At 37.4% G+C, this 27803-nt stretch overlaps 1 protein-coding gene across 13 annotated transcripts in view; it reads left to right on the plus strand.

Annotated features, from left to right (window-relative positions):
• Nucleotides 1-27803, plus strand: part of CDK19 (cyclin dependent kinase 19) — a 226365-nt gene that overhangs the window by 116456 nt on the left and 82106 nt on the right. For all 13 annotated transcript variants that reach the window (XR_014065637.1, XR_014065639.1, XR_014065634.1 and 10 more), the window contains one exon: nucleotides 1004-1079. Coding sequence is in view for 7 of the 13 variants with exons in the window: in XM_081530590.1 (XP_081386716.1) it covers nucleotides 1004-1079 (76 nt within the window). In the remaining 6 variants the exon portion in view is untranslated. The remainder of the gene's footprint in view (nucleotides 1-1003; nucleotides 1080-27803) is intronic.

Consider the following 27803-nt stretch of genomic DNA (forward strand, 5'->3'; position numbering starts at 1 on the left):
CTGTTGTTGGTACTCTGAAGATACCTCATTACACTGGACACTCATTGATACTATTTTTATGGATGGTATCCCCATTATTGAGCTGCTGTCTTCCCTTGGTTAAGCACCCTGGTAACTACTGATACCAGAGTTTCCCAGAATTCCTAATCCTCCCTCCATTAATTGGAAAATTCACTGTAACTACCAAGTTTTTCCCAGGGATCTTGAGCATGAGGTGTCAGTGGCTAGTTTTGAAGTCTTTCCAAGGCTTTTGGTTGAGGTCTTAGGGCTTTTGAATGTTGCCTATCCTTGGTGAGAACTAGTGTGCCTCATTGGGTCAACAGGGCTTCCCTGGTGGTTCAGACAGTAAAGAATCTGCCTGCAATTCAGGAGACTTGGGTTTGATTCCTGGGTCAGGAAGATCCTCTGGAGGAGGTAAGGGCAGTCAAGTATTCTTGTGTGGAGAATTCCATGGACAGAGGAGCCTGATGGGCTTCAGTCCATGGGGTCGCAAAAAGTCAGACACGACTGAGTGACTAACTCACACACACACACACACACAGTGGGTCAACATTCTTCTATAACTCCTCCATTTATTACATGGGTGTTATACTATGAAATTATTTTGAATAAATATAGAAGTTTACATCTGTCATTTATTTTTTAGTTAATGTTTATAACAGAATGCTTTCATAGACTCCAGATACTTAAGACAGTAGAATTATCTTACAATATGCTTGAGTTTATATTTATGCTTGTTTACTTTTTGAAACTAGTGTGTTTAGTATCCTGTTCCATTTCAATTTTGTAGTTTGTGTTTTGGCTCTATCTAATGTTTTCATTGTGACATGAATTTCTTTTGGTATTTCACATTTTATAATTGAAATATCAGAAATAATAAGCAATGCATGCATAGTGAGAGTGTTTACATATCACTGAGGCTAGTGCATTTCGTTTTTCTTATAGTTATAATTTTGACTCTGAAAATATATAGAAAGAAATAATTTTTTTTGTTCCTATGCAGAAAAGATGAAAAAGAATATGCACTGAAGCAAATTGAAGGCACAGGAATATCTATGTCGGCTTGTAGAGAGATTGCAGTAAGTGGACATAAATGTTATTTATTTTGTTATTGATATTGGGTGATGATTGATATTAATATAAATGCTTCATTAATATATACAATGCATGGTTATTTCAAAGATGTTAGTTTAAGAAAATTTTCTATGAGAAAAGTTGCATAAACTTGTTAATTACTTGAAAGTCATCGTTGAACATTCTCTTAATTATATTTAGGGTTTATAATCTTAAGAATACAGAACTGAATGATTTTTTGATTTAAATTATAATTGAGTATAACTATTAATTTAAATTAGTAATTTAATTAATGTCTATCTTTCCTGTAATTTTAGGACTGATACATGTCTTTATAGAAAAGGGGTGATACTGTTAGATAGTGTGCATATTAAACATTTTCTGAAAAATTCATGTTTTAGTGTTACATTTTGCTAGTTGCTAAAAAAAATTAAGACTATCATAATAATAGGATAATTCCTTAAAGAAAGATCATTCTTTTTTTTTATCTTTATATGACACACCTGTACATTTAAGAGATGATTGTCCATAAGAACACCTAACATTTCCTGAGTATTTACCAGGTACTATGCTTACTAAGTGCTTTTAAGTATTAATTTAATTTTCCTAACAATCATATGAAATAAGTATACTTTTACTATCCCCATTTTACAAATCAGTAAGCAGAGGCAAAATCATAATTATGGCTTAGAAGTCTTAATATTATATTACCTTATTTTAGTTCTCCAGTTTCTAATTTTAGTGCTTTAGTTTCTTATTGGGCCTTTATCATGATATCACCAATCTATTAGGAATTTCTGTCTCTAAATTATTAAATATATTGTCCATATCCATTAGGCATTTCTGTCTCTAATTTGGTAACTATCTCATGTTTTACTCACAGCTCCTTATTTGTAGTTCACTCACATTGAAGCACTCCATCATCACTCTTAATCATAAGAAAAAGAATAATGCCAAGAACACACGAGGTGGCATTTCTGTAGACCTGAGTGTCTGTTTGCCTTTGTGGTTAAACTAGCCGTGAGTCTCAGTTTCTTTATATTGAAATAATGAAACTATACGGTCCCTTCTACTCATAAATTCTTTGATTTCAGAATGGGAGCTTCTCACTAGGCTGTGTACACTTTGGGGGTAGGGACCTTGTCTTTTTGTCCCTAGTTTCTTGCATAGTACCTGGCCCATAGCAGGTGCCCCATAAATGCTTGTTGAATAAATTAATGAGTAAACAACAAAGTTCTATATAATCCTTAGTTTGCTTTAGAATATAAATTTATTGTTTAAAGTGTTCATTTTGTCATTTTTCCATTAATTTTAAATTGGTGTTTATAATGCCCTACCAGAGTGAGCATTTGATAATTGATTTTTAACTCCCTAAAATTCAGAGTATTATTTCAACCAATGTGAATATCACTGGTATGCAATTTTGCTAGAGTTCCATAATTTAATACAGCATTAATTCAATGTCCTTGAATTAATTGGGTAAATAGCTGAAATTTAAGGTATTGATTATTACGAAATGAAAACCCAATTCTAGATATCTTCTGAGGAATCCATGGATTCCCTTTTCTCAACATCCCCACTGACATTTGTTACATCTTGTCTTTATGGTGATAATTATTTTAACAGATGTAAGGTGATATCTCACTGTGGTTTTGATTGTATTTCCTTGATGATTAATGACATTGTGCACTTGATGTATCTGCTGGCCGTCTGTGTTACCTTCTTCTTTGGAAGAAGTTCTTGTTCAGTTTTTCTTACCCATTTTTGAATTGAATGGTGATATTGATGATTTTTGCTGTTGAGCTGAATACATTCCTGATATGTTTTGGATACTAACCACTTATCAGATAAATAGTTTGCAAATAGCTTCTCATACTTTGTACTTCTCATACTTTTCCTTTTCATTTTGTTCATTTTTTCTTGTGCAGAAGCTGAAAAAACTTAACTCTGAAACTCCTTTACAGTCTTCATATTTTTATTGAGGGTTTGCTTAATAGAACTTTAGAAAGTATGCAGTTTCTGAATTGAATAATTTTTTATATTACCTGGATGACTTAGCCCCAACATGATAGGGATTTTGACATGAGTTTAACATGTATGTTATTGCATAGTGGCTAAGTGCATACATCTTTGTACATTATAAGCTTACAAGCACAGTTTTATAATTATTGCTTAATACAGTTGCCTTTTAAATCACACAGAAGAAAAATAGTTAAAAATATACTTAATGCTGTTTCTTCTATTTACTCATGTTGTTACCTTTGCCAGTGATCTTTAGTTTATGTGTAGATATAAGGTACTTATAAGTCCTTTCATTTTAACCAAAAGTCTCCATTTAGTATTTTTTTTGTAGCACAGATCTTCTAGGAGTGAATTTTCTGTTTTTGTATTTATATTTAGGAATATCTTAATTTCTTCTTTTTTTCCCTTGATCCCTTGTTTCTCCTTTGTTTTTTGCAGAATAGTTTTGCCACATATAGAGTTCTTGAATGACAGTCGTTCTTTTTTCACTTTGACTATGTTATCTCACTGCCTTTTGGCCACCATGGTTTCTGATGAAAAGTCAACTGTTAATTCATGAGAATCTCTTGTACATGAGGAGTTATTTTCTTGCTACTCTCAAGATTTTATTTTTGTGTTTGTCTTTTGACAATTCGACTGTGATATGTGTAGATGTGAAATCTAATTGGAGTTTTTTGTTTCTTGGGTGTAGAGAGTAATGTTTTTCATCAAATTTGGGAAATTTCCAGCCACTATTTCTTCGGATATTCTTAACAACCCTTTTCTAGTTCTCATCTCTTTTTGAGACTGCCGTTATGTGTATGTTTTTAGTCTTGATGGTGTCCCAAAGGGCACTGACACAGTGATGATTTTTGCTAATTCTTTTTCTGTTTTTTGCTTAGACAAGATACTTTTAATTGCCTGTCTTCGTTTGCTGATAATGTCTTTTGCTAGCTCAATATACTCCTAAGTCTCTCTCTAGTGAAATATTCATTTTAGTTATTTTACTTTTCAATTCCAAAATTGCTATATGGTTCTTTTTTCTTTAAATAGACTTTATTTTTTAGAGCAGTTTTACGTTTACAGCAAAACTGAGTAGAAGTTGTAGAGATTTCCTATACACTCCCTACCCTCACACATGCATAGCCTAACTCATTATCAACCTCCTCCACCAGAGTAATATGTTTGTTACAACTGATGAATCTATGTTGATACCCAAAGACAATAGTTTACATTAGGGTTCACTCTTGGTGTTGTATATTTTATGGATTTGGATAAACATCTAATGACATGTATCCACCATTATGGTATCATGCAGAATAGTTCCGCTGCCCTCAAAATCCTCAGTGCTCTATTGATTCATCCTAGACCATCCACCTCCTCAGGTAATCACAGATCTTTTTACTGTTTACATAATTTTGCCTTTTCCAGAATGTCATATAATTGAAACCCTATAGTATGTAGCCTTTTGAGATTGGTCTCTTTCACTTAGTAATAGGCATTTATGATTCATCCATATCTTTCATGACTTAATAGCTTGTATCTTTTTAGTACTGAATAATATTCCGTCATCTGGATGTATTACAGTTTGTTTACACATTGTTTTACGAAAGTACATCTTGATTGCTTCAAAGATTTGGCAGTTATGAGTAGAGCTGCTGTAAACCCTGTGTGTTGGCTTTTGTGTGGACATAACTTTTCACTTCCTTTGGGTAAATATCAAGGAGCAGAATTTCTGGACTGCATGGTAATAGTATGTTTACCTATCTTCCTAAATGACTAGACTGTTTTGCATTCCTACCAGCAATGGGTGAGAGTTTCTTTTGCTCCACAATCTTGCCAAATTTGTTGTTGTCAGTGTTCTGGATATAGTGTTCTAATAGGTTTGTAGTGATATCTCATTGTTATTTAATAAAACTCTGCTTTAGCCATTAAGTCTTGCTTGTATGGCTTTAAGAGCTATGCGATTAGAGTCTTTCAGATAGTTCCTGGACATACCCACAGCTTTGCATATGGACATGGTTACAGTCTTTACAGCCCAGTTCCATTTATAGAAAATTCTAGAAAGTGCACACTAATCTGTAGTGGTTAACAGTTGATCAGTGACTGTGTGTGGGTAGGAAAGAAACAGGGATGTATTACAGAGGAGCATGAGCAATCTCTTGGAGGTGATATAAATCTTCATCATTGTGATTGTCTGATGGTTTCATGGGTTTGTATCTATAATAAAACTTGAAGATGGTATACAGTTATACCTCAGTAAATTTGGGGGAAAATCAATAAAGGTGTATGGGATTATTAGTGGGTCAAAGGTCTGTTAAAGAGGAATTTATAAGATTCTGTGGATCACAAGCATAGCTGGAGGGATTGGCCTTGAATAGGAAATGGAACTGATAGTTTATCCTCTGAAACTACAGAAGCAGAAGGAAGGATGATGTCAACATTTGTCAGTTTACTAGGGAGATGATGAAGTAGGTACATTTTTGTGTGTGTGAATCTTAAATAATGAGTGTTTTTAGTTATTGATGAAGGCTATGTGAAAATTTGCTGATCAAAGATAAGATTATAGAAGTGTTACTGTCTCCCTAAAGTAGGAGACCAGTCATGTCACTAGTCTGCATGACTGTGTTGTTTTCTTTATTAAAGCCCAGTATAAGAACGGAGAATTGGAGTTTTTCTGGTTGATGAGGTGGAAGGACAGAAAATGTGAGGTGGTTTGAGGGTCAGAGAGGTTAGGAGGGGCTGATAGGTTGGTGAGAATGTAGACAACACCATAAGTTAAAAAGCAGATAAAACTTGTTCTTTGCCTTTTCCTTCTATGTCCCATAATATTATCTGCCTCCTGGCATTTTCTCATTTATATAGAGGCACATAGATAAGAGGCTTTTGATTTGGAGAAAATTAGTAACATTTCACTCATTACTCTAAAATGATGGGACTGTGATTACAGACACCATCTGAGAGCAGAGTTGGATGATGAGTAGAGAAGTCAGAGAATTTGCAACCATGGAATGAACTTGAAGAATGTGTACAGAATGGGAAGAAGTTTAAGAACTAGAATGAGGGACTTCCCTAGTGGTACAGTGCATAGGAATCCACTTGCCAATGCAGGGGGCAGGGGTTCGATCCCTGATCCCAGAAGATTCCGCATGCCTCAGAGCAACTAAGCCTATGCACCACAACTACTGAGCCCTCATTCTAGAGCCTGCAAGCCACAGCTAATGAAGCTCATGCTCTATAGAGCCTGGGCCCTGCAACAGGAGATGTCACTGCAATAAAATCCCCACAAACTGCAATGAGGAGGAGCCCTCCACTCACTGCAACTAAAGAAAGCCCACACATAGCAACAAAGACCCAGCAAAGCCAAAAATAAAACAAATAAATTAAAGAAGAAACTGTCATTACTATAAATAAACTAGAATGCATTACTACCTCAAGTCTCACTAATAAAAGTCATTTCACATTTTAATTTCATTTGAAACTTATTGGCCAGAGGTGAATTATAGTCCCATATCTTTGTACAGTGCTTTACAGTTAACAATATGCCATAACAAGGAGTAATTCTGGGTGATGAACATACTAGGAACATGTAAACATGAACCTTTTTAGTCTGAGATTACAGGCGAGTTCTAATTTGATGTTTTTTACCTTTGTGGCCTGTGTAATCATAGGTTGCTAGGCTGGAAATGTGGTAAACAGCATTAATTCTGATCCTGTTAATTTGTTTCCTGGTTATGCAATTCAAATATGTTTATTATAAAATTCTCAATGTGGAAAAATCATGTTAAGAGCATCTGTTACACTCTTAGAAATAATCACTATTAATATTTTGTGTATGGTCTTCTAGACTTTTTCCTTTACAAAAATAACTGAAGATTTTTTTCCCATAAGAGTGGAGAGTCCATTAATTTTTTATAAAATGTAATTTTATCCGCGGTAATACAAAGATAAATTTTTAACTATCAAAATAATAATCATGCTAGTTCTGTGGGATATAAGAAAGATTATAAGATCTAATTCCTGAGTACTTTTCAAAAAATTGACATGGTCCCAAAGAAAGTGAAGATAGACTGAAAGGAAAATTAGTCAAGGGAAATAGGGTGGAGGGCATAGATTGAAGAAGGAAGAGAGAGAAAACCTGACTTCATGTCAGACTACTGTCTTCTTCAGTTTTGGCTTGAGAAGCCACTGCCTCAGACCCCTCTGCCCAGCTTAGCCCAGTGTGTGTCCACCAGCATCCCAGCATTGATGCTCCCCTGGTGACAGATGGCCTCAGCTGTAATGGACTGTCACTTGCAGTTTTTTTCATAGCCAGAGCAGGCAGGGTAGAATGGCAGTTAAAAGATTATTTGCTACGTTTTTTTTTTTTTTTTTTTCTCCCCCCCGCCTCTTGCCACCATGGTGGTTTAGCAGGCTGTTACATAAACATTAGTAGAATGCTTGGAACTTTCCCTTGTCTTCAAGAGATAAGCCCATTTTTTTTTAATATATGAAGGGGAAATGATAAAATATGTTTGCTGTGGATTCCTTGAGAACTGTAAACTGTCTATAAGCATGGCTCTAATTCTTACTAATACTTTTTTTAATGTTTATTTTTTTTAATTTTTGGCTGTGCTGGGTCTTTGTTGCTGCATGGGGTTTTCTCTAGTCCCAGTGAGTGGGGGCTACTGTCTAGTTGTGTTCCATGAGCTTTTCATAGTAGTGACTTCGCTTGCTGCTGAACTTGGGCACTAGGGCACTAAGGCTTCAGTAGCTGTGGCTCAAGGGCTCTAGAGCACAGGCTCAATAGTTGTGGCCAGGCATGTGGGATCTTCCTGGATTAGGAATTGAACTCTTGTCTCATGCATTGGCAAGTGGATTCTTTACCACCGAATCACCAGGGAAGCCCCTTACTAATACATTTATTTTTATCAACCTTAAAATTATTTTGTTAAATTTCATAAATTGAGAAATACCTGTTTATTCTCATTTAGATTAATTATATCTCAGTTGCTTTTATGTTGCACCGAATGCAAATTTTTCTTTTAACATGTGTCCAATTTTATTAGAGTGTATGCTGCTGCTGCTGCTAAGTCGCTTCAGTCGTGTCCGACTCTGTGCAACCCCATAGACAGCAGCCCACCAGGCTCCCCCGTCCCTGGGATTCTCCAGGCAAGAACACTGGAGTGGGTTGCCATTTCCTTCTCCAATGCAGGAAAGTGAAAAGTGAAACTGAAGTCGCTCAGTCGTGTCCGACTCTTAGCGACCCCATGGACTGCAGCCTACCAGGCTCCTCCATCCATGGGATTTTCCAGGCAAGAGTACTGGAGTCGGGTGCCATTGCCTTCTCCGATTAGAGTCTATCAGTCCAGTTGAGTTCAGTTCAGTTGCTCAGTCATGTCCAACTCTTTGCGACCCCATGAATCACAGCACACCAGGCCTCCCTGTCCATCACCAACTCCCGGAGTCTACCCAAACCCATGTCCATAGAGTCAGTGATGCCATCCAACCATCTCATCCTCTGTCGTCCACTTCTCCTGCCCCCAATCCTACCCAGCATTAGGGTCTTTTCCAATGAGTCAACTCTTCGCATGAGGTGGCCAAAGTATTGGAGTTTCAGCTTCAACATCAGTCCTTCCAATGAACACCCAGGATTGATCTCCTTTACGATGGATTGATTGTATCTCTTTGCAGTCCAAGGGACTCTCAAGAGTCTTCTCCAACACCGCAGTTCAAAAGCATCAATTCTGTGGCACTCAACTTTCTTCACCGTCCAGCTCTCACATCCATACATGACCACTGGAAAAACCATAGCCTTGACTAGACGGACCTTTGTTGGCAAAGTAATGTCTCTGCTTTTAAATATGCTATCTAGGTTGGCCATAACCTTCCTTCCAAGGAATAAGCGTCTTTTAATTTCATGGCTGCAATCACCATCTGCAGTGATTTTGGAGCCCCAAAAAATAAAGTCTGGCACTGTTTCCACTGTTTCCCATTTCCCATGAAGTTATGGGACCAGATGCCATGATCTTAGTTTTCTGAACGTTGAGCTTTAAGCCAACTTTTTCACTCTCCTCTTCTACTTTCATCAAGAGGCTCTTTAGTTCTTCTTCACTTTCTGCCATAAGGGTGGTGTCATCTGCATATCTGAGGTTATTGATATTTCTCCTGGCAATCTTGATTCCAGCTTGTGTTTCTTCCAGCCCAGAGTTTCTCATGATGTACACTGCATAAAAGTTAAATAAGCAGGATGACAATATACAGCCTTGACGTCATTTTCAGCTTCACCCTCTAACCAGAATCTCATCTCATGAAATGTTTGACAAAGCACACCTTTCCATATGTGTTCAGGAGTCATATCATTTCTTAGGATTGAGGAGTTGCCTGTGAAATTCAGGTGAGTCTGACCCTTGCATATATGTTAGTGCTATATGCTACATCTAAGCTCTTGAATTAAAATATGGCTAATTTCTACTTTTATTTCTAGTTCACCTTTCATATTCCTTACTCTGATTTATCTGGATTTGGAATTCAGTATCATTCTTAATCTACGCAATTTCTCTTTTTCTTGTTTGGCCTAATTATTACTCCTATAAACCAACTATCAACATACCTGATTTTTGTGAACCTTAGTTTATTCACATCTAAAATTGGGTTAATAGTTCCTAATTTCACAGAATTGTAATAAGGATGTATGTAAGCCTCTTGGCTCATAATCAGTTCCCAGGAAAGCTTAGTTTTCTTCCTTTCTCTTAAGTTGAATTCGTTAGTGTCGTAAAAAAGTAAATTGTGGGCCTCCTTAGCTTAGATCAGTAATAATAAATAAGAGGCCAGGAAATGTGTTTTAAAAATTTAGTGACTTTACCCTGGTCTTTGAATGTTAAATTACATTTAAAGTGTGCTATAGCAGCAGATACAGTTGTTCCTCCACCTCAAATTTATCAGTCACTTAACAGATACTGATCACTACTTGTTGTAACACATAGTGTTGCTTGCTGAGAGAATAAACAGCAGTATTTTCAGTAAGGTGGCAGTCTTTTAAAGTCAGTTATTTGGAATGTGAAATACTTTTTTCCCTTAGGAAACATTGATATGAATGATGCCTAGCTTAACTATCTACCCCACCATTTTTGGCCTATGGGTAACTGAGTTATGGTACTCTAGTACCATAGTACTTGAGGACTACTTATGACATTGTCTCTATGGAGAAACACATTCAGAATTAAAAGCATACGTCTTGCCTTGTTATAGTTTTTAAAATGAGAATAGGCTCTTCAGATCCAGGACACTAGGGAGATAAGTGACCTGGGGGAGATAAGTCAGAAGATAGGTAGGTGGTTTTATGGCAACCAGAGTTGGAATGGAAATTGTATTATCCAAGCAGTGGGAATTGAGAGCTAGGTCTCTACCTGGGGGAGAAAGAGTTGGATTAGATAATAGATAGATAATAAGGGAGTTAGGGCAGGCTGGCGGACCTGGGAGGCAGCTGGTTGAGTTTCAAGTAGAAACCAGGAAAACGAGGAATGGAGACACTTGGCCAGTCAGTAGTCGTCTGGTCAGTGGAGCGAGCTAGTGGATAGGGTAATCTAAAGTGATATGGGTCACAAACAGGGAAAGCCTGTGATTAGGATTTTGGTATTACAGCAAAGGATTTAGCATATTTGGGGAAAGAAGTTTAGTTCCTTCAAGTATCAGTGGATTTATCATAATGAAATAATCTCGCATATTACTCTTCTCTTACTTTGGCCTTACATGACTTCTGGTGACACAAACTGTTCACATTTTTAGTATAGATCTTTGACTTAATAAACAATACCCAATCAGAACAGTGCACAGTCAAGATAAAGCAGAACTTCAACAGATTACCAACAAGAGAATAGACTGCATTTTTAAAGGATGAAGATTATAGTTCAAAAATAAATAATTGTATTTTATTACAATGGGCAGTTGTATATTATTATAATAGGACTGAGATAAGATGATAAAACATAGATATTGGTTTACAAGCTTCTTAGTATACTGAGCAGCTTGGTAATTTCAAAGTTTGAATGGGCTATTTGTCTAATTGTCTAAAGAATGTTCTCATTAATTGGCAAATTCTTCAGTTTGTAGATTTTAGTGATGTTGTTAGATAACATGGCATTCAGATAGTTGAAGGAAATAAGCATTTAAAACAAAATGACTGCCAAAGGATTCTTTTGTTGTTGTCGTTTTAAATTTTATTTATTTTTAATTGGAAGATAGTTGCTTTACAATATTGTGTTGGTTTCTGCCATACATCGGCATAAATCAGCCATAGTTATACATATGTCCCCTCCCTCTTGAACCTCCCTCCCACCTCCTACGCCATCTCACCCCTGTAGGTTGTCAGAGCACTGGGTTGAGCTCCTTACATCATATAGCAAATTCCCACTGGCTGTCTATTTTACACATGGTAGTGTATATGTTTTCCCGTGCCACTCTGTCAATTTGTCCCATCCTCTCTTCCTGCCACCCCCCCACCCCCACCCCACTGTGTCCACAAGTCTATTCTCTATGTCTGTGTCTCTATTGCTACACTGCAAATAGGTTCATCAGTACCATTTTTCTAGAGACAAATGCTCAGTAATCTTGACAGCAAAATAATATCAGAAAAGAAAGATACTTGAAAATCGTATTTGCAGAGTAGTAAGTAACTGAGGTTTGGGTATAAATTGGGTTTTCTTTCTTTTCTTAAATTTATTGAAGTATAGTTCATTTACAGGTACAAGCTGTTTTGTCACCTTTTTTCTCTGTAAGTACTAATTTCTTTTAAAAAGTGTTTCCCCCCCCCGCCCCGAATTGCCTGCCTTTCTGCCTTTTGTTTTCCTTTCAACTTGCTACCTGTCTGATTAATAAGCTTAACTTTATTTATGGTCTTCAGATGTTGCTGACATGGTATTCACTTTATTCCTCCTCAGAAAGAATTTTTAAAGTCAGATTGTTTTAATCCAATAGAAAAATAGGCTAAGGAGTTAAACAGGAACTTAAAAAAATTTGAAACATTTAATAGCCAGTAAATAAAAAAGATGCTCAGTTATATTAATGATCAGAAAAAAAAAATAAAACCACAGTAAGATATATTTTTTGCTCTCCAAATCAGTAACAGTAACTGGCAATGATGTAGAATACTGGGGAACTGGCATATAGTGTTAGTGGAATTGTAAATTATTATATGGCAACTCTGAGGAAAACAAGTTATTTACCTAAAAAAATTACACATACGTTGTTACTCGGTAATTTCATTCCTAGATATCTATGCTATAGCACTGCTTCTCAGCCCCAGTGGACCCAGTCCCCTGTTTTATAATAATTAATCTCCAGTCTCCTTTACCATCCTGAACTGAAATTCATAGATGATGTGCATAATTTAAAGAAATCATTATAATTCCTTACTTTATTATAACAGTAAGAAAGTAATTTATAATGAAATCATTTATTTAAATATGTAAGAACCATACATTTTTATTATATCTAAATGCTAATCAAGTCATAGATGCATATGTCATTGTTGGACATGTAATTGAATTGATGCTCAGTTTGTGGTTTGGCTAGTGATGCATTACCATTTTGTGTGTGTCTTGCGCTAAGTCTAGACTGTGGTACATGTGAATTGATGAACTTGTGGCTTCACAATTTGATAGGAAATCCTGAAGAGATATTTCAGTTGTTTCCCAGATTCTTACCTTGAATTCAAAACACTGAAGCTTATTATTTTGCTAAGTAATATTTTTATCCTATCATTTGATTTTTCATTTCTTTTTCTTCTGTTGCTTATCCTATTTGTTGTTTTCTTATTTTTTTCCTTATGTCTTATGTAAATATTTTCTTTTTTCCTACCATTTGCCAAAAGTAGGCCTGTTCCTTGACTGTAACTGTTTGTGACTCCATGAAGAATGTCTGGACTTGTTTTATCTGTTTTTCTTCTTATTTGGGACTATCTTCCTATCTTTATGCATGGTATGTAGGTTAACACTCAGATGGTGTGTAGGTTTACTTGCAGAATTTCCCCTGAAGCATAAGGAAATTTTGTATTATATAAACAATAGCTCAACTAAGTTATTAATTAATAATTTGAAATGCTTTCATTTTCCTGTAAAACAAAAGTTGACAATTCAGTGGGCTTCATGGAATTGAGATTATCCTTGTGGGTTTTCTTTGGTTCATGCCTGTTGTTGTTTTAATCTCTAAGTCATGTCCAACTCTTGTGACCCCATGGACTGTAGCCAGCCAGGCTCTTCTCTCTATGGGATTTCCCAGGCAAGAATACTGGAATGGGTTGCCATTTACTTCTCCAGGGGATCTTTCTGACCCAGGGATTGAACCTGCGTCTCCTGCATTGGCAGGCAGATTCTTTACCACTAAACCACCTGGGAAGCCCACGTTGTTCATTTATTAGCATTTTAAAAATAGTGTAGATTGTCTTTGCCTTTATAAGATTTAGATCAGGGATTATATCTGATATGTTCACTTTTGAATCCTTGGGTTCTATCTAATACTGTGCTTAGAACAAAGTGGGCTCTTAATATATTACTTAATAAATGTAATAGTTTATTTGAATTAGTTATTTTAACAATATTAACAATGGTTAATATTGTTGTTGACTCCTATTGAAGTCAGAAATAGAGGCACAGTTACCCATAGCAAGGCTCACCTTATATTAGCACAGAGCCTTGCTCCACATCAACGGAGGCCTATTTCCCTAGCTGTTTAGTTCCACGACAGATCAGTTCAGTTCAGTCGCTCAGTCGTGTCCGACTCTTTGCGACCTCATGAATCGCAGCACGCCAGGCCTCCCTGTCCATCACCAACTCCCAGAGTTTACCCAAACTCATGTCCATCAAGTCGGTGATGCCATCCAGCCATCTCATCCTCTGCCGTCCCCTTCTCCTCCTGCCCCCAATCCTTCCCAGCATCAGGGTCTTTTCCAATCAGTCATCCCTTTGCATGAGGTGGCCAAAGTATTGGAGTTTCAGCTTCAACATCAGTCCTTCCAATGAACACCCAGGCCTGATCTCCTTTAGAATGGACTGGCTGGATCTCCTTGCAGTCCAAGGGACTCTCAAGAGTGTTCTCCAACACCACAGTTCAAAAGCATCAATTCTTTGGTGCTCAGCTTTCTTCACAGTCTAACTCTCATATCCATACATGACTACTGGAAACACAATAGCCTAGACTAGATGGACCTTTGTTGACAAAGTAATGTCTCTGCTTTTTAATAAGCTATCTAGGTTGGTCATAACTTTCCTTCTAAGGAGTAAGTGTCTTTTAATTTCATGGCTGCAGTCTCCATCTGCAGTGATTTTGGAGCCCAAAAAAATAAAGTCAGCCACTGTTTCCCCATCTATTTGCCATGAAATGATAGGACCAGATGCCATGATCTTAGTTTTCTGAATATTTAGCTTTAAGCCAACTTTTTCGCTCTCCTCTTTCACTTTCATCAAGAGGCTTTTTAGTTCCTCTTCTGCCGGAGTCCTGCTCCAGCTGGTCCAGGGTTCCCTCAGGATGGATGGCGTAGGCGAGTGAGAAGACACAGCGAGTCTTAGCGTCTCCAAGTGTCTCCTGACTTTATTGCTTTCAAGACAGCTTTTATATTTTTAGTAGCACATAGAAACAAATGTAACGTGTAGAGCCATGCCAAACCAGATCAATGGGTCAGTAGTTTTTGACCCTTATCGGAACCAGGACACTGTTTGTGTTTTTAGTTACAAAAAGTTTAAAGTTGTTTACATCATCTTTTGGCCTGGAGGCCTGCTAACATCTGCTGACTCTTTTATTGATAAGGTTTGATCAGCCAGGACATTTTTGCATCAGGCACAGAAAGTACCAGGGCTACATTTTTTTTTTAAAGAATACAGGCACAGCAGATTATGACAAAGAAAGAATTCACAAACTCAGAGTTTCAAGGTAAAACCTGTTTTCTGTACTCTATCTTATGCCTTGAGCCTAACAGAGAAGAATGTGGTCCCATAAAGTCATGGCACAGCAAGCTGAAAGCGCCAAGGTCAGTGCTTAGCAAAATCACCAGCTGAATTAACAATCGTCTTATTATTTGTATTAAAGCTAAACTTTTATTTATATAAATCTCTAACTATTATGCTTTCATTATAGAGGCTAAATATGTTAAGAGCAAAAACACAGTGAGTAAATGTAGACTAAGTAACAGTTTTATAAAGCAATATCTCTTATATTTCCTAATAAGCCTTTCTTTCCTACAAAGGGCTTTGTGCCCATCGGGGCTTTTTGTGTGGAGGCTCTCAGTATTGTTTATTGTTAAGGAGCTGTCATGCACATTAGCTCCAAAGGCACAGGTACATTTATTAAACAAACCAATATGCTAGCAAGAGGAATTTAGATTAGCATACTCTATATTCCAGATAATTTTATTAGGGTGCTAACCGTTCAGGGGCCTTGTCGATTGAGGTTTCAGAATGATCTATTTTAGAAGAGAATCAGGAAAGGCCTTTTGCCTAAGTCACAGAAAATAAGAAGAGGTTTATTATAGCAAACATCAGAAAGACAGATATCATCTTTAAGGTGAGCGCTGAGGCAGCCTCCCGAGAATCCCTGAGGCCTGAGAAGCCGTGCTCGATCAGTCCTCTTTCTCATGACTATGTCATGGGTGGGATCTCGTGAGCTGGCTCCCGGCACTCTTCACTTTCTGCCATAAGGGTGGTGTCATCTGCATATCTGAGGTTGTTGATATTTCTCCTGGCAATCTTGATTCCAGCTTGTGCTTCTTCCAGCCCAGCGTTTCTCATGATGTACTCTGCATAGAAGTTAAATAAGCAGGGTGACAATATACAGCCTTGACATACTCCTTTTCCTTTCTGGAACCAGTCTCCTGTTCCATGTCCAGTTCTAACTGTTGCTTCCTGACCTGCATACAGGTTTCTCAAGAGACAGGTCAGGTGGTCTGGTATTCCCATCTCTTGAAGAATTTTCCACAGTTTATTGGGATCCACACAGTCAAAGGCTTTGGCATAGTCAAGAAAGCAGAAATAGATGTTTTTCTGGAACTCTCTTGCTTTTTTGATGATCCAGTGGATGTTGGCAATTTGATCTCTGGTTCCTCTGCCTTTTCTAAAACCAGCTTCAACATCTGGAAGTTCACTGTTCACGTATTGCTGAAGCCTGGCTTGGAGAATTTTGAGCATTACTTTACTAGCGTGTGAGATGAGTGCAACTGTGCGGTAGTTTGAGCATTCTTTGGCGTTGCCTTTCTTTGGAATGAAAACTGACCTTTTCCAGTCCTGTGGCCATTGCTGAGTTTTCCAAATTTGCTGGCGTTTTGAGTGCAGCGCTTTCATAGCATCATCTTCCAGGACAACTACCTCTCTATTTCTGGGACCCAGTTAGTAACCCTGCTATGTGGGTTTACTCAGTGGATGCATATCTCCAAATTAAAAGAAACTCTGAAGAATTTTTTTGCCATTATTCTTTATCTTAGTGTAAAAGTATCTTAATAGCTATCTGCTTAGTTTGAGTAGACATTTAAAATAATCAACAAATATATATTTAGTCCTATAGGTAATGGTTTGAGGGAGGCAAATTCAGTTATGGTAATAAGAAGGATGAGTTTGACAGATTGAAGTTCCTGTCCTAGCTCTTAATACTTAGTGGCCCTGTGACCTTGGATAAATTACTAATCTCTCTTCATCTGTAAAAACAGGGACTATTTACTTAATAGGGATTTGGAAGATCAAATGAGCTAATGTATAGAAAGATTTAACATAGTGTCCAGTATATATGCTGTGTGCTAGGTTCTGTAAGCCTGTTGGGGAAGATAGTTAATAAGCAAATCTTTACACAAACACATATTTGCACAATTTGACAAGAGCCAAGGAAAAGCACATGGTGGAATAACTAGAGTATATCAGTTGAAGTAGGGGCATCAGGGGGGATTTCCCCAAGGAAGCGAAGCTCGTGTAGGGGTTTGAAGGATGAGTAAGCACTGACTAGGCAGAGAAGAGGGAACACTGTGTACAAGCATGAGGCAGCATGGCACACTTGAGGGTACAAAGGATGCCCAAGTGCCTGGAATGACAGGTGAGGGTGAAAGTGACCTCAGAGAGAAAGACTGCTTAACAAGGCCAGCACTTGCAGCTGTGTAGGCTATGTGGCATATTCGGGGCATGAGCAGATTTGTTTTTTTTTTAAATTACTGCTCTCATCTGGTGTCAACAGATGAGAGTGGAGAAGAGGAAGAAGATGTAGGGAGGATAGTTAGAAAATTATCACAGAATTCCTGTCTATAGGAGATAGAAGTGGAAAAAATTGAGAGATACTTCCGAGATCAAACTGATAGAAATCGATGAATTGGATGTGGGCCGTGAGGAAGAGATAGATGGCAAGAGTTTCTAGATTTCTCTGGCTCTAGTAGCTTAATAGATGGTGATGGCTCTTTTTGAGAGGGGAATCCTAGAAGAGAACTAGGTTGGAGAGGGGAGGGAGGGAGTTTTATTTTTTAAGATGTTGAGTTTGAGATGCCTAGAAGAGGAAGAGGGAGAGGAGACAATGACAATCTGGATGGTGAAGACGATTGTAAAACAGATTGTAGAAATAATATGGTTCTTTCCCTCACTGAGCTTGTATGTTGGTCAGGGAGCTAAGTCACATTTTCAAGTGTAATTAGTACTATGATGATGTGAATGAATACATTCTGAAAGAATGGTACAGTAAGTGGAGCGAGGCCACTTAGGACAGATGTTCTCAAAGTTTCATAGATTAAAAAAAACAAACAGTTAAGTGGGCTTTAAAGGATGAGTAGTGAGGAGGGGAGAGGAAAGCATTATAACAGTAAATGGGAAAAAAGTTCAATGGAAAGAAGGGAATGGCAAGGGTCTGGATGGTCAGTTACTATTAAAGAACAGTTCAGTATTCGTCACAGCTCAAAGAATTTTTTGTACCTAAATTTGATATCCCTCATGAGAAGTTTTCTTAAATAGCATAATTCTATCTTATATGGTTCTGCCTTTCCTATTTATTGGATAGTTCATACTATTTAAACTCTGTGTTATTAATATTGTTGACTTACAGTATGGTTTTAATATTGTTGACTTGCAGTATGGTGCAGATGTGCCATGGTTATCTTTTCCAGCCCTACATTTTAAGGGGGAAAATATAAGAGAGTACATTGTAGACTTGTATGAAATTATGCAGATGCAAATTATTATTGTTATGAACCCTTCCATATATTCCATTTGTCACTCTTCAGAACCTAGAAGTAAATACTTTCTGTAGCAAAAGGACCACAACCAGTGGACTTTTTTGTCCTAAATCTTTGTCTAATACTGGGTTCTGAAGAGCCTAATTCTCTTTAGGCAAGGTTCATTCTGGAAGTATTTAGTTCTCTTTCTTTCCCACTTAAGTGTGGTTTATTTGCTATACACAAAAATATAGTTGTCTATTACTACAGGTAAACGTAAGCCATTAGTTTAAAATATTTTTTTAAATTACCCAATTAAGATAAGATTTAAGGGAAAAAATTAGGTATCTCTAATTAGGTATGGAACATTTTTGGCTTTTCCCTCTTTTAATTGATTCGCCCTGCCCCATTTTCTCCAGGCCTGAGTCCTTTGATTCTGAGGGCCTTCCTGGATTATGAGTGGGGCTGGTCCTTCAGTGGTTGTACCTCATGTCAGAATCCTTTTCTTTAACTGTTTAGAGAAGGACCTCATAGCATCTGTTTATTCTTCCTCAAAACAGCTGGAATTAATCTGGCTTTGTTAATACTCTCCTGTTAGCTCTTAAAGTGTCTCCTAATACGTTCCCTCTAAAGTACAGAATGGAAAAAGTTTGTGAAGCTCTGTTGCAGCATGATTATAATAATTGTATTGTGAAATACTAGGATGATCTTTTTTCCCCCTCTCTTTTCTTTTACCTCATTGTTCTTTGAAGCTACTGGTGTTTTAAAATGATATTAAAATGTTGTTACCATAGCAACACCCTACCAATTTCTTGTGGCAACTACTATATCTTTTACAAATGGGGTTGAAAAAGACAAAAGCTTTCTGAAAGAGTTTCTTTATAAAATCAAGCCAACAGAATGTAACTCTATTTTTTAAAAAGCATTTTTAAGCAGACTGTAACAAAGAATTTTACACATTGATGTAAAGTGAGCTTTCCAGTGAGCTTTTTAGCTATGTAAAAGTTCACTTTTGAATTTGTCTTAAATCTATTTTTCCCCTCATATTAGACTTGAACCGTTTAAAAAAATGAAATTCTGCTAAATTTCAGTTAAATAATTCCTAAAGTTCTACTTAAATGTAATACTTGTATCCAGAAGTTTATAGGCTGCTTAGACTGTTAGAGCAGCCCATAGTACCCTTATGGTGATGTTCTAACCTCTTAAGCTGCATTGTGGATTTTGTTCAGGATATGTTCCTCTGATTTATACATTTATTTATTTGGTCTATCAATTTTGTAAAGTAAATGTCAAGATATTTTAAATCTTTTTACATTTAAATTATGTAAATTATATTACCCATTTTAAACTGCTTCTTACTTTCACTGATATTGATCTTTAGTAATACTCAGTTTCATCTCAGCATTTAATTCATTATTTTTTCAAGAGGATTTGGGAGAGACATATTTATAATTAAACTTGTTTTCCTCCTCTAGTTACTTTAGTTTTCTCCCTCAGAGTTTGGTTTAGTTTCTGTTAACTCAGACTTTTTGGCTTTTTCAAGATTCCAAAAGCACAAACTAATTCCATGTGTTCTAGTTTGGCTGCCATTCTTTTTCGTTTCCATTCTTGATGGGATTTTTGAAAGCTATGAATCCATAAGAAATCCTTTGAAGCTATCATAGATTGTATTTTATGGAAGTTTTACTTAATGTACTTTAATCACTGGTTCATTCAATAAATTCCAGATGGTAGAGCTACAATAGTGAAAAAAACGGACAATAATAATTCTGTCCTATTGTAGCTTACTTAGTGGATGGATATCAGCTTGAGACTTAACTCTTTCGAAGGCTTTTGTCAAGACCCTTTGCATTTGCTTACTTGACTCTACTCATCTCTGTATTCACAGTACCATTTTCAAAGACTCTTCTGGCGGATTCCATCTTTATCTCTGTATAATTTGGAATTCTAGGTGATTGTGTGTATGTCATTTCCAGCTAGATGCCTGTATATTAATACTCCCTGATATTGCACTATAGTTTCATATTTAATTCAGGCATATAAACCAAAAATTCATCTTGTCTAGCTATAGATCTTCTTTAATCTATTTGAAAGTAGTTTTTTATGTAATTAGTTCAGTCTCTCAGTCGTATCTGACTCTTTGCAACCCCATGGACCACAACATGCCAGGCCTTCCTTTCCATCACCAACTCCTGGAGTTTACTCAAACTCATGTCCATCAAGTCGGTGATGCCATCCAACCATCTCATCCTCTGTCATCCCCTTCTCCTCCCACCTTCAAGCTTTCCCAGTATCAGGGTCTTTTCAAATGAGTCAGCTCCTTGCATCAGGTGGCCAAAGTATTGGAGTTTCAGCTTCAACATCGGTCCCCTTCCAATGAATATTCAAGACTGATTTCCTTTAGGATGGACTGGTTGGATCTCCTTGCAGTCCAAGGGACTCTCAAGAGTCTTCTCCAACACCGTAGTTCAAAAGCATCCATTCTTCAGTACTCAGCTTTCTTTATGGTCTCACTCTCTCATCCATACAAGACTACTGGAAAAACCATAGCTTTGACTAGACAGGCCTTTGTTGCCAAAGTAATGTCTCTGCTTTTTAATATGCTCTCCAGGTTAGTCATGGCTTTTCTTCCAAGGAGCAAGTGTCTTTTAATTTCATGGCTGCAGTTACTATCTGCAGTGATTTTATAGCCCAAGAAAATAAAGTCTGTCACTGTTTCCATTGTTTCCCCATCTATTTTCCATGAAGTGATCGGACCAGATGCCATGATCTTCCTTTTTTGAATGTTGAATTTTAAGCCAACTTTTTCACTCACCTCTTTCACTTTCATCAGGAGGCTCTTTAGTTCCTCTTTGCTTTCTGCCATAAGGGTGGTGTCATCTGCATATCTGAGGTTGTTGATATTTCTCCCGGCAGTCTTGATTCCAGCTTGTGCTTCATCCAGCCAAGTGTTTCTCATGATGTACTCCGCATATAAGTTAAATAAGCAGGGTGACAATATACAGCCTTGATGTACTCCTTTCCCAGTTTGGAACCAGTCTGTTGTTCCATGTCTGGTTCTAACTGCTGCTTCTTGACCTGCATACAGATTTCTCAGGAGGCAGGTAAGATGGTCTGGTATTCCTGTCTCTTTAAGAATTTTCCACAGTTTGTTGTGATCCATACAGTCAAAGGCTTTGGCATAGTCAATAAAGCAGAAGTAGATGTTTTTCTGAAATTCTCTTGCTTTTTCTAAAATCCAGCGGATGTTGGCAGTTTGATCTGTGGTTCCTCTGCTTTTTTCTAAATCCAGCTTGAACGTCTGCAAGGTCTTGGTTCACGTATTCTTGAAGCCTAGCTTGGAGAATTTTGAGCATTACTTTGCTAGTGTGTGAGATGAGTACAGTTGTGCAGTAGTTTGAACATTCTTTGGCATGCCTTTCTTTGGGATTGGAATGAAACCTGACTTTGCTAGGAGTTTTATTATTTCCTTTTAAATCTGGTTTGTTTAGAATGTTAGTGTATTTTCTAGTCTCTTCTTAGCTTTCACAATAAATGATTACCATCAATTATAAACTATATATAAAAGACTTGGTAGGATTTATCAGACTTTGTTAGTCATTCTAAGTAATGGGAAGATATTACTCAGCAGGGGAAAATATCACTATTTATATGAGCAATTTATCTAGGATATGGGCCATGACTTTGTTCATATAATTTCTGTGGGACTTATTTAAGAATTGAAGTATAGGGAATTTCCTGGAGGCCCATTAGTTAGGACTTAGTGCTTTCACTGCCATGGGCCTGAGTTTGCTTCCTGGTCGGGGAACTAAGATCCTGCAAGCTGTGCAGTGTGGCCAAAAAAAAAAAAAAGAGTATATTTAAAAAATAGTATTAAAGATCTTTAATGTCAATTGTGAAAATCAGGAGTTGCTGTTAAGGTATGATTTATGGGAACCCTTCTACACTGTTGGTAGGAATGTAAGTTGGTGTAGCCACTGTGAAAAACAGCATGGAGGTTCCTCAGAAAACTAAAATTAGAACTACCATATGATTCGGCAATCCTACTCCTAGGCGTGCAGTCCTGCATGTATGCTAAATCGCTTCAGTTGTGACTGACTCTTTTGAGACCCTATGGACTGTAGCCTGCCAGACTCTTCTGTCCATGGGATTCTCCAGGCAAGAATACTGGAGGGGGCTGTCCTGCCCTCCTCCAGGGGATCTTCCCAACCCAGGGATCAAACCTCTTATGTCGCCTGCATTGCAGGTGGATTCTTTACTGCTGAGCTACCTGGGAAGCTCACTCCTAGGCATATATCCAGATAAAACTTTAATCCAAAATGATCCATGTACCCTTATGTTCATAGCAGCATTATTCACAATAGCCAAGACATGGAAACAACATAAATGTCCATCAATAAACGAATGGATAAAGATGTGGTACATATATACAGTGGAATACTACTTAGTCATAAAGAATAAAATAATGCCATTTTCAGCAACATGGGTACAATTAGAGATTATCATACTAAGTGAAGTAAGTCAGAAAGAGAAAGAGAAATACCATGTGATATCACTTATATGTGGAATCTAAAATATGACATAATTTCCAAAACACAAACCATATCATGGACATAGAGAATAGACTTGTGGTCATCCATATTATGGACATAGAGAATAGACTTGTGGTTGCCCAGGGGAAGGGGATTGGGGGGAGGGATGGCTTGGGAGTTTGGTGTTAGCAGGTGTAAGCTATATAATATATATTAATAGGATGGATAAATACAAAGAACTATATTTGGCATTCTATAATAAAGTGAAAGTGTTAGTCGCTCAGTCTTGTCCAACTCTTAGCAACCCATGGACCTCTGTCCATAGATTTCTCTAGGCAAGGATACTGGAGTGGCTTGCCATTTCCTTCTCCAGGGGATCTTCCCAACCCAGGGATCGAACCCAGGTCTCCTGCATTGCAGGCAGATTCTTTACTGTCTGATCCACCAGGGAAGGCCTATCCTATAATAAACATTAATGGAATATTTTTAAAAGTTTGATTTATATATTTAAAAATTTTGGTGGTAGACCCAAGAGAAAGCCCATATATCATTTTATCACATTTTGATTTTGTCAGTCTTTTGTAGGAAGATAGAGAGGCTAACTTTGTTTAGGCTAAAAAACATTTGATTTTAGGAATGGGATTTAATTTCCCCACCTGAGATAGCTATTTCAGTTAGTGTTGCAACTGAACACCTAGTCCAAAACTTGGAGGCATAAAAACCTTTTTTATTACATTTAGGGATTCTGTTGAGTTGGGAACTCCAAAAGGGCACAGTAGGGATGGTTTTCCCAGCTGTATGATGGTTGGGGTTTCAGTTGGGAAGACTTGAAGGTTGGGATCAATTGCTGGGGGCTGGAATAATTTGAATAAGGATTTGATAATTTGGAGGCTTGTTCACCACCATGTCTGGTGCTTGGGCGGGGAGAACTTGAACAAGTTGGGACTGTTGACATCAGTGCCTACATGTGGCCTTGCTTCTGCATGACATGGTGGCCTCAGAAAGCTAGGCATTGTTACATTCACTCACTGCATTGGTGGTTACAAGTGAGGCACATACACACCTGAGTGTGTCATCTCTTGCTGGGAGAGTTCTGAAGTTCTAGAAGAGCATGTGGTTCCAGAGTTACTGTTGTGGCCATCTTGGAAAATAACATTCTGCCACAACAGTCAGGCCCAATACTTGCCAGTTTTTTTCTTTGTTTGTTTCAGATCCATATTTTATGACTTGAGAGATAAGAGATCAGGAATTCTTTGCCTGTATCCCTGAATAGAGTTTAGGAGTTTGTGAACTGAATGTTGAAAACAATTTTTTTTGAAGTTTTTTAAAAATACGTTCTTCTATTACTTTGAAAATTGCCTTCTTAAAGTCTTTCTTCCCCTTAAAGTCAAAACTGTGTAGGTATTTTTTCCCCTTCCCTTACTTTAAACAAGTACAGAGTTAATGGATCATTAGTGTATCCATTTAAATTGTGTGTAGTTTTCATTGTTGCTGTGTGTATAGGAGACTATATTGAACAGTTTCCCATTGATAAGAATCATGAAAATATACCATGTCTTATTTATGCAGAGTCTAGTTTCGATGGAAAAAAAAACACTATATTAAACAAGGAAAGGAGAAAAGAGAAACCGAAAAAGAAAGTTGGACAAAACTTGCGTGTTTTCTCGTCTTGACTATAAAAGGTTGAGGGTGCAGGCGTACAGAACTGCTTTTGCTTGTCTGACAAAGTTCTTGCTAACAGAAGCTGGAAGCCTACAAAGCTCAAGAGGCCCCTAAACCTGCCCAGATAGAAAACTTACTGGACAGTGTGAGTTGTTTTGACAAGAAGGTGGCTTAATTTGAAAAGGCTGGAACCTTACCTCGTCTTGGAATTGCCCCAACCCACAAGCCTTATCTTACAAAATCTTGTCAGCTAAAGTAGCAGTAAGATTGGAGAGGCCTAGGTGAAGCTCTCTGAACTCTGGATGGTTCGTGACCAGGAGCGGAACAATGAGGACCTCTTCTAGAATCATGAACATTTTTTTCCTCATAGTCTCTCAAACAAGGCTTTAAAAGAGTCAGCAGTTACTCTATTTTCTTTCAGCCTGTAACCGAATGAATGCTGATGATACTTAGTGAAGCTAGTTTCTCTTTTTTGTCCTTTAAGAGCATGCTGATGCCATCAAGAATTCTTGTTTTGTGAGCTCATTTTGAATACTGGAAAGACCATTGAGAGATAAATCGGTGAAAAGTGGCTTGCCATCAAAGCTGATGGAGTACCTGGTAGCACATCTGGTTTTGCTGTTTTGGTGAAGGAAGAAGCTCCCATAGTTCTCTATGAATCATTGCTTTTACATTAGCATTAGAGATTCTGCCAAATATTCTGAAAGAAGTCTTGTCCAGTGTCTTGAAAGTCACAATTTATCCCAGTCAGGGCCTTGAATCGCTGCCTTGTCAAGAGCTTCTTTTGAGAAATAGGAGTGGAATATAAGGTTGTTTTCTATTGCAGAGAAGTTCATTGATTCTCCAAAGAACAAGTCTCAAAGCACTGGGGAATTCAGATTCCATTTGCTGCTACATGGCTTCATGAATCAGGATTTTCAGAACACTTGTAATCTATCGGATTGTTAAAACCACTGGCCTGTTAGAAACCATTCTGCTTACTATTCTAGCTCTTTATTACTAAGAAACAGCAACACCCTTCTAATTGAAATGGATTCATGTGAAATTATTATTTTTAAAAACTATTTTTTACTGAGTTATAGTTGATGTACAATATTATAAATTTCAGATGTACAATACAGTGATTCACAAATTTTAAAGTGGAGATATTTTTAGTTCTCTTAAATTTAGTATCTTTTTCTAGTCTCAGCATCCTTTTTGGATTGGGAAAATTTAATCTGTTTACATTAATTTGCTTATTTGTATATTTAGATTTATTTCTGTCTTATTCTCATGTTTTCTAGTCTCGTGCTTTGATTCCCCCACCCCCCACCCCCCACCCCCCTTCTGACTTCTAAAGTACAGATTGAGTTTCCTTGTTTCCTTTTTTTCTAAACTTCTGATTTGGAAATAATTTATATCCTTTCTGGGCTTCCCTGGTGGCGCAGATGGTAAAGAATCTGCCTGCAATGTGGGAGATCCAGGTTTGATCCCTGGGTTGGGAAGATTCCCCTGGAGAAAGGGAATGGCAACCCACTCCAGTATTCTTGCTTGGAGAATCCCATGGACAGAGGAGCCTGGCAGGCCACAGTCCATGGGGTCGCAAAGAGTAGGACACAACTGAGTGACTACACTTACACTTTATATCCTTTCTAATTAGTAATTATAATTACTCTTGCATTTTTATATACACAGTTGACTTAAATTTTCAAGTTTTCCCAGCTTCCTCCAAGTACAAGGACTTTAAAACTAGTTTCTTTACAATCGGTTTATTTAGATTTACTTAAATAATTCTTTTTTGGTGCACACTCCTTATTGAGGTATATTTTTAGTGTTTTTTCCATCAAGGGCTTGTTGAATGACTTTTTTTTTTTTAGTCTTCAACTGAAAATGTCTATTTTGCCCTCACTTTTGAAATAGAATTTAGCTGGATACAGAATAAGAAGTTAATTTTTTCAGCACTTTGAAGGTTTCTCCATGGTCCTCTGGCTGATGTGATGTCCGCTGTCAGTGTAACAGTCTTGCCTTTCTGGATAATCTGTTTTCTCTCTGATTTTGAGGTTTTCTCTTTTTGCCTTTGATGTTTTCTACATACTGCATAACACAAGGCCCAGGACGAGCAGCAGACTTCTTACTGCTTTGCCAGGCCAGTGGAGGGAGCTTTTCTAGTCCCCTTTTCACCACTTCTCTCTGTCATTCTCCCTTGGCTCTGGGCTCTGTGGGGGAGGCTCGTTCCAGTGCCTCAGACTTACGCACCTAGATAGCATCTTCTGTTTTTGAGGGGGAATTTAGAACCCCAGTTCCTGGGGCCTTATCCAGGTCTCAGATCCCCATGGGCTTTTCGTATCAGCTCATTCTTTTGTCTCTGATTCAGTTTCTCTCTTCATTCCTGGCACCTAGTAATTTTCCTTTTTGTCTCTTCACATTCACCATTTAAAATGTGTTCAACAGGAAGAATCAAAAAAATGAGAGTCTTGAAAACAAGTTATTTTCTAACGGAACCAAAGACTTTTGAAATGAGATTTACTTCTCCATCTCAGATTTCTAGAGTGCTATTGTAAATGTTAGTTGAAGTGTATAATATGAACAGAGCTCTAAGTTCTTATTGATTGATTGTCTGCTTTATTCCACCAGAAGATTTAAAAGGCTGTTTTGAGAAATACATAGGCTTTGTGGAATGCTACACTTGAGCTCATGTTCCCTGTTTAACATGAGTGAGTCTATTAAAGCCTGCAGCTATCCTAGGCCTGTCTGATTAAATATTCTAGAAAGATTATTTAATACTCTTTAAATGGGTCTTTCTGTAGGAAGACTCTCTGCCATGATCTAAGGTAGTGGTTCTCACAGTGTGGTTCCCGAATCCTCAGCACCAGGGTTACCTGGGATCACACAGTGCACACTGTTCCCATGCCATTTTTTAGATATTATTCTTTAAAAAAATTTTTTTGAAGTATAGTTGCTTTACAATGTTGTGTTATTTTCTGCTGTACCTCAAAGTGAATCAACCATAAGTATACGTATATCCCTTCCTTCTTTTTGGATTTCCTTTACATTTAGGTTACCACAGAACATTGAGTAGAGTGCCTGTGCAATACAGTAGGTTCTTATTAGTTATCTGTTTTATACATGGTGGATATATGTCAATCCCAATTTCCTGATTCATCCCACCTCTTCTTCCCTTCTTTGGTGTCCATATGTTTATTCTCTATGTCTGTCTCTATTTCCGCTTTGCAGATAGATTCATCTGTGTCATTTTTCTAGTTTCCACATATATGTGTTAGTATATGATATTTATTTTTCTCTTTCTGATTTGCTTCACTCTGTATGACAGTCTCTAGGTCCATCCACATCGCTGCAAATTTCATTCTTTTTTTATGGCTGAGTAATATTCTGTTGTATAAGTGTGCCAC

The sequence above is a fragment of the Giraffa tippelskirchi genome, chromosome 9 (genome assembly GCF_054371585.1).
Source record: "Giraffa tippelskirchi isolate mGirTip1 chromosome 9, T2T-mGirTip1v1.2.pri, whole genome shotgun sequence".
Taxonomy (NCBI): domain Eukaryota; kingdom Metazoa; phylum Chordata; class Mammalia; order Artiodactyla; family Giraffidae; genus Giraffa; species Giraffa tippelskirchi.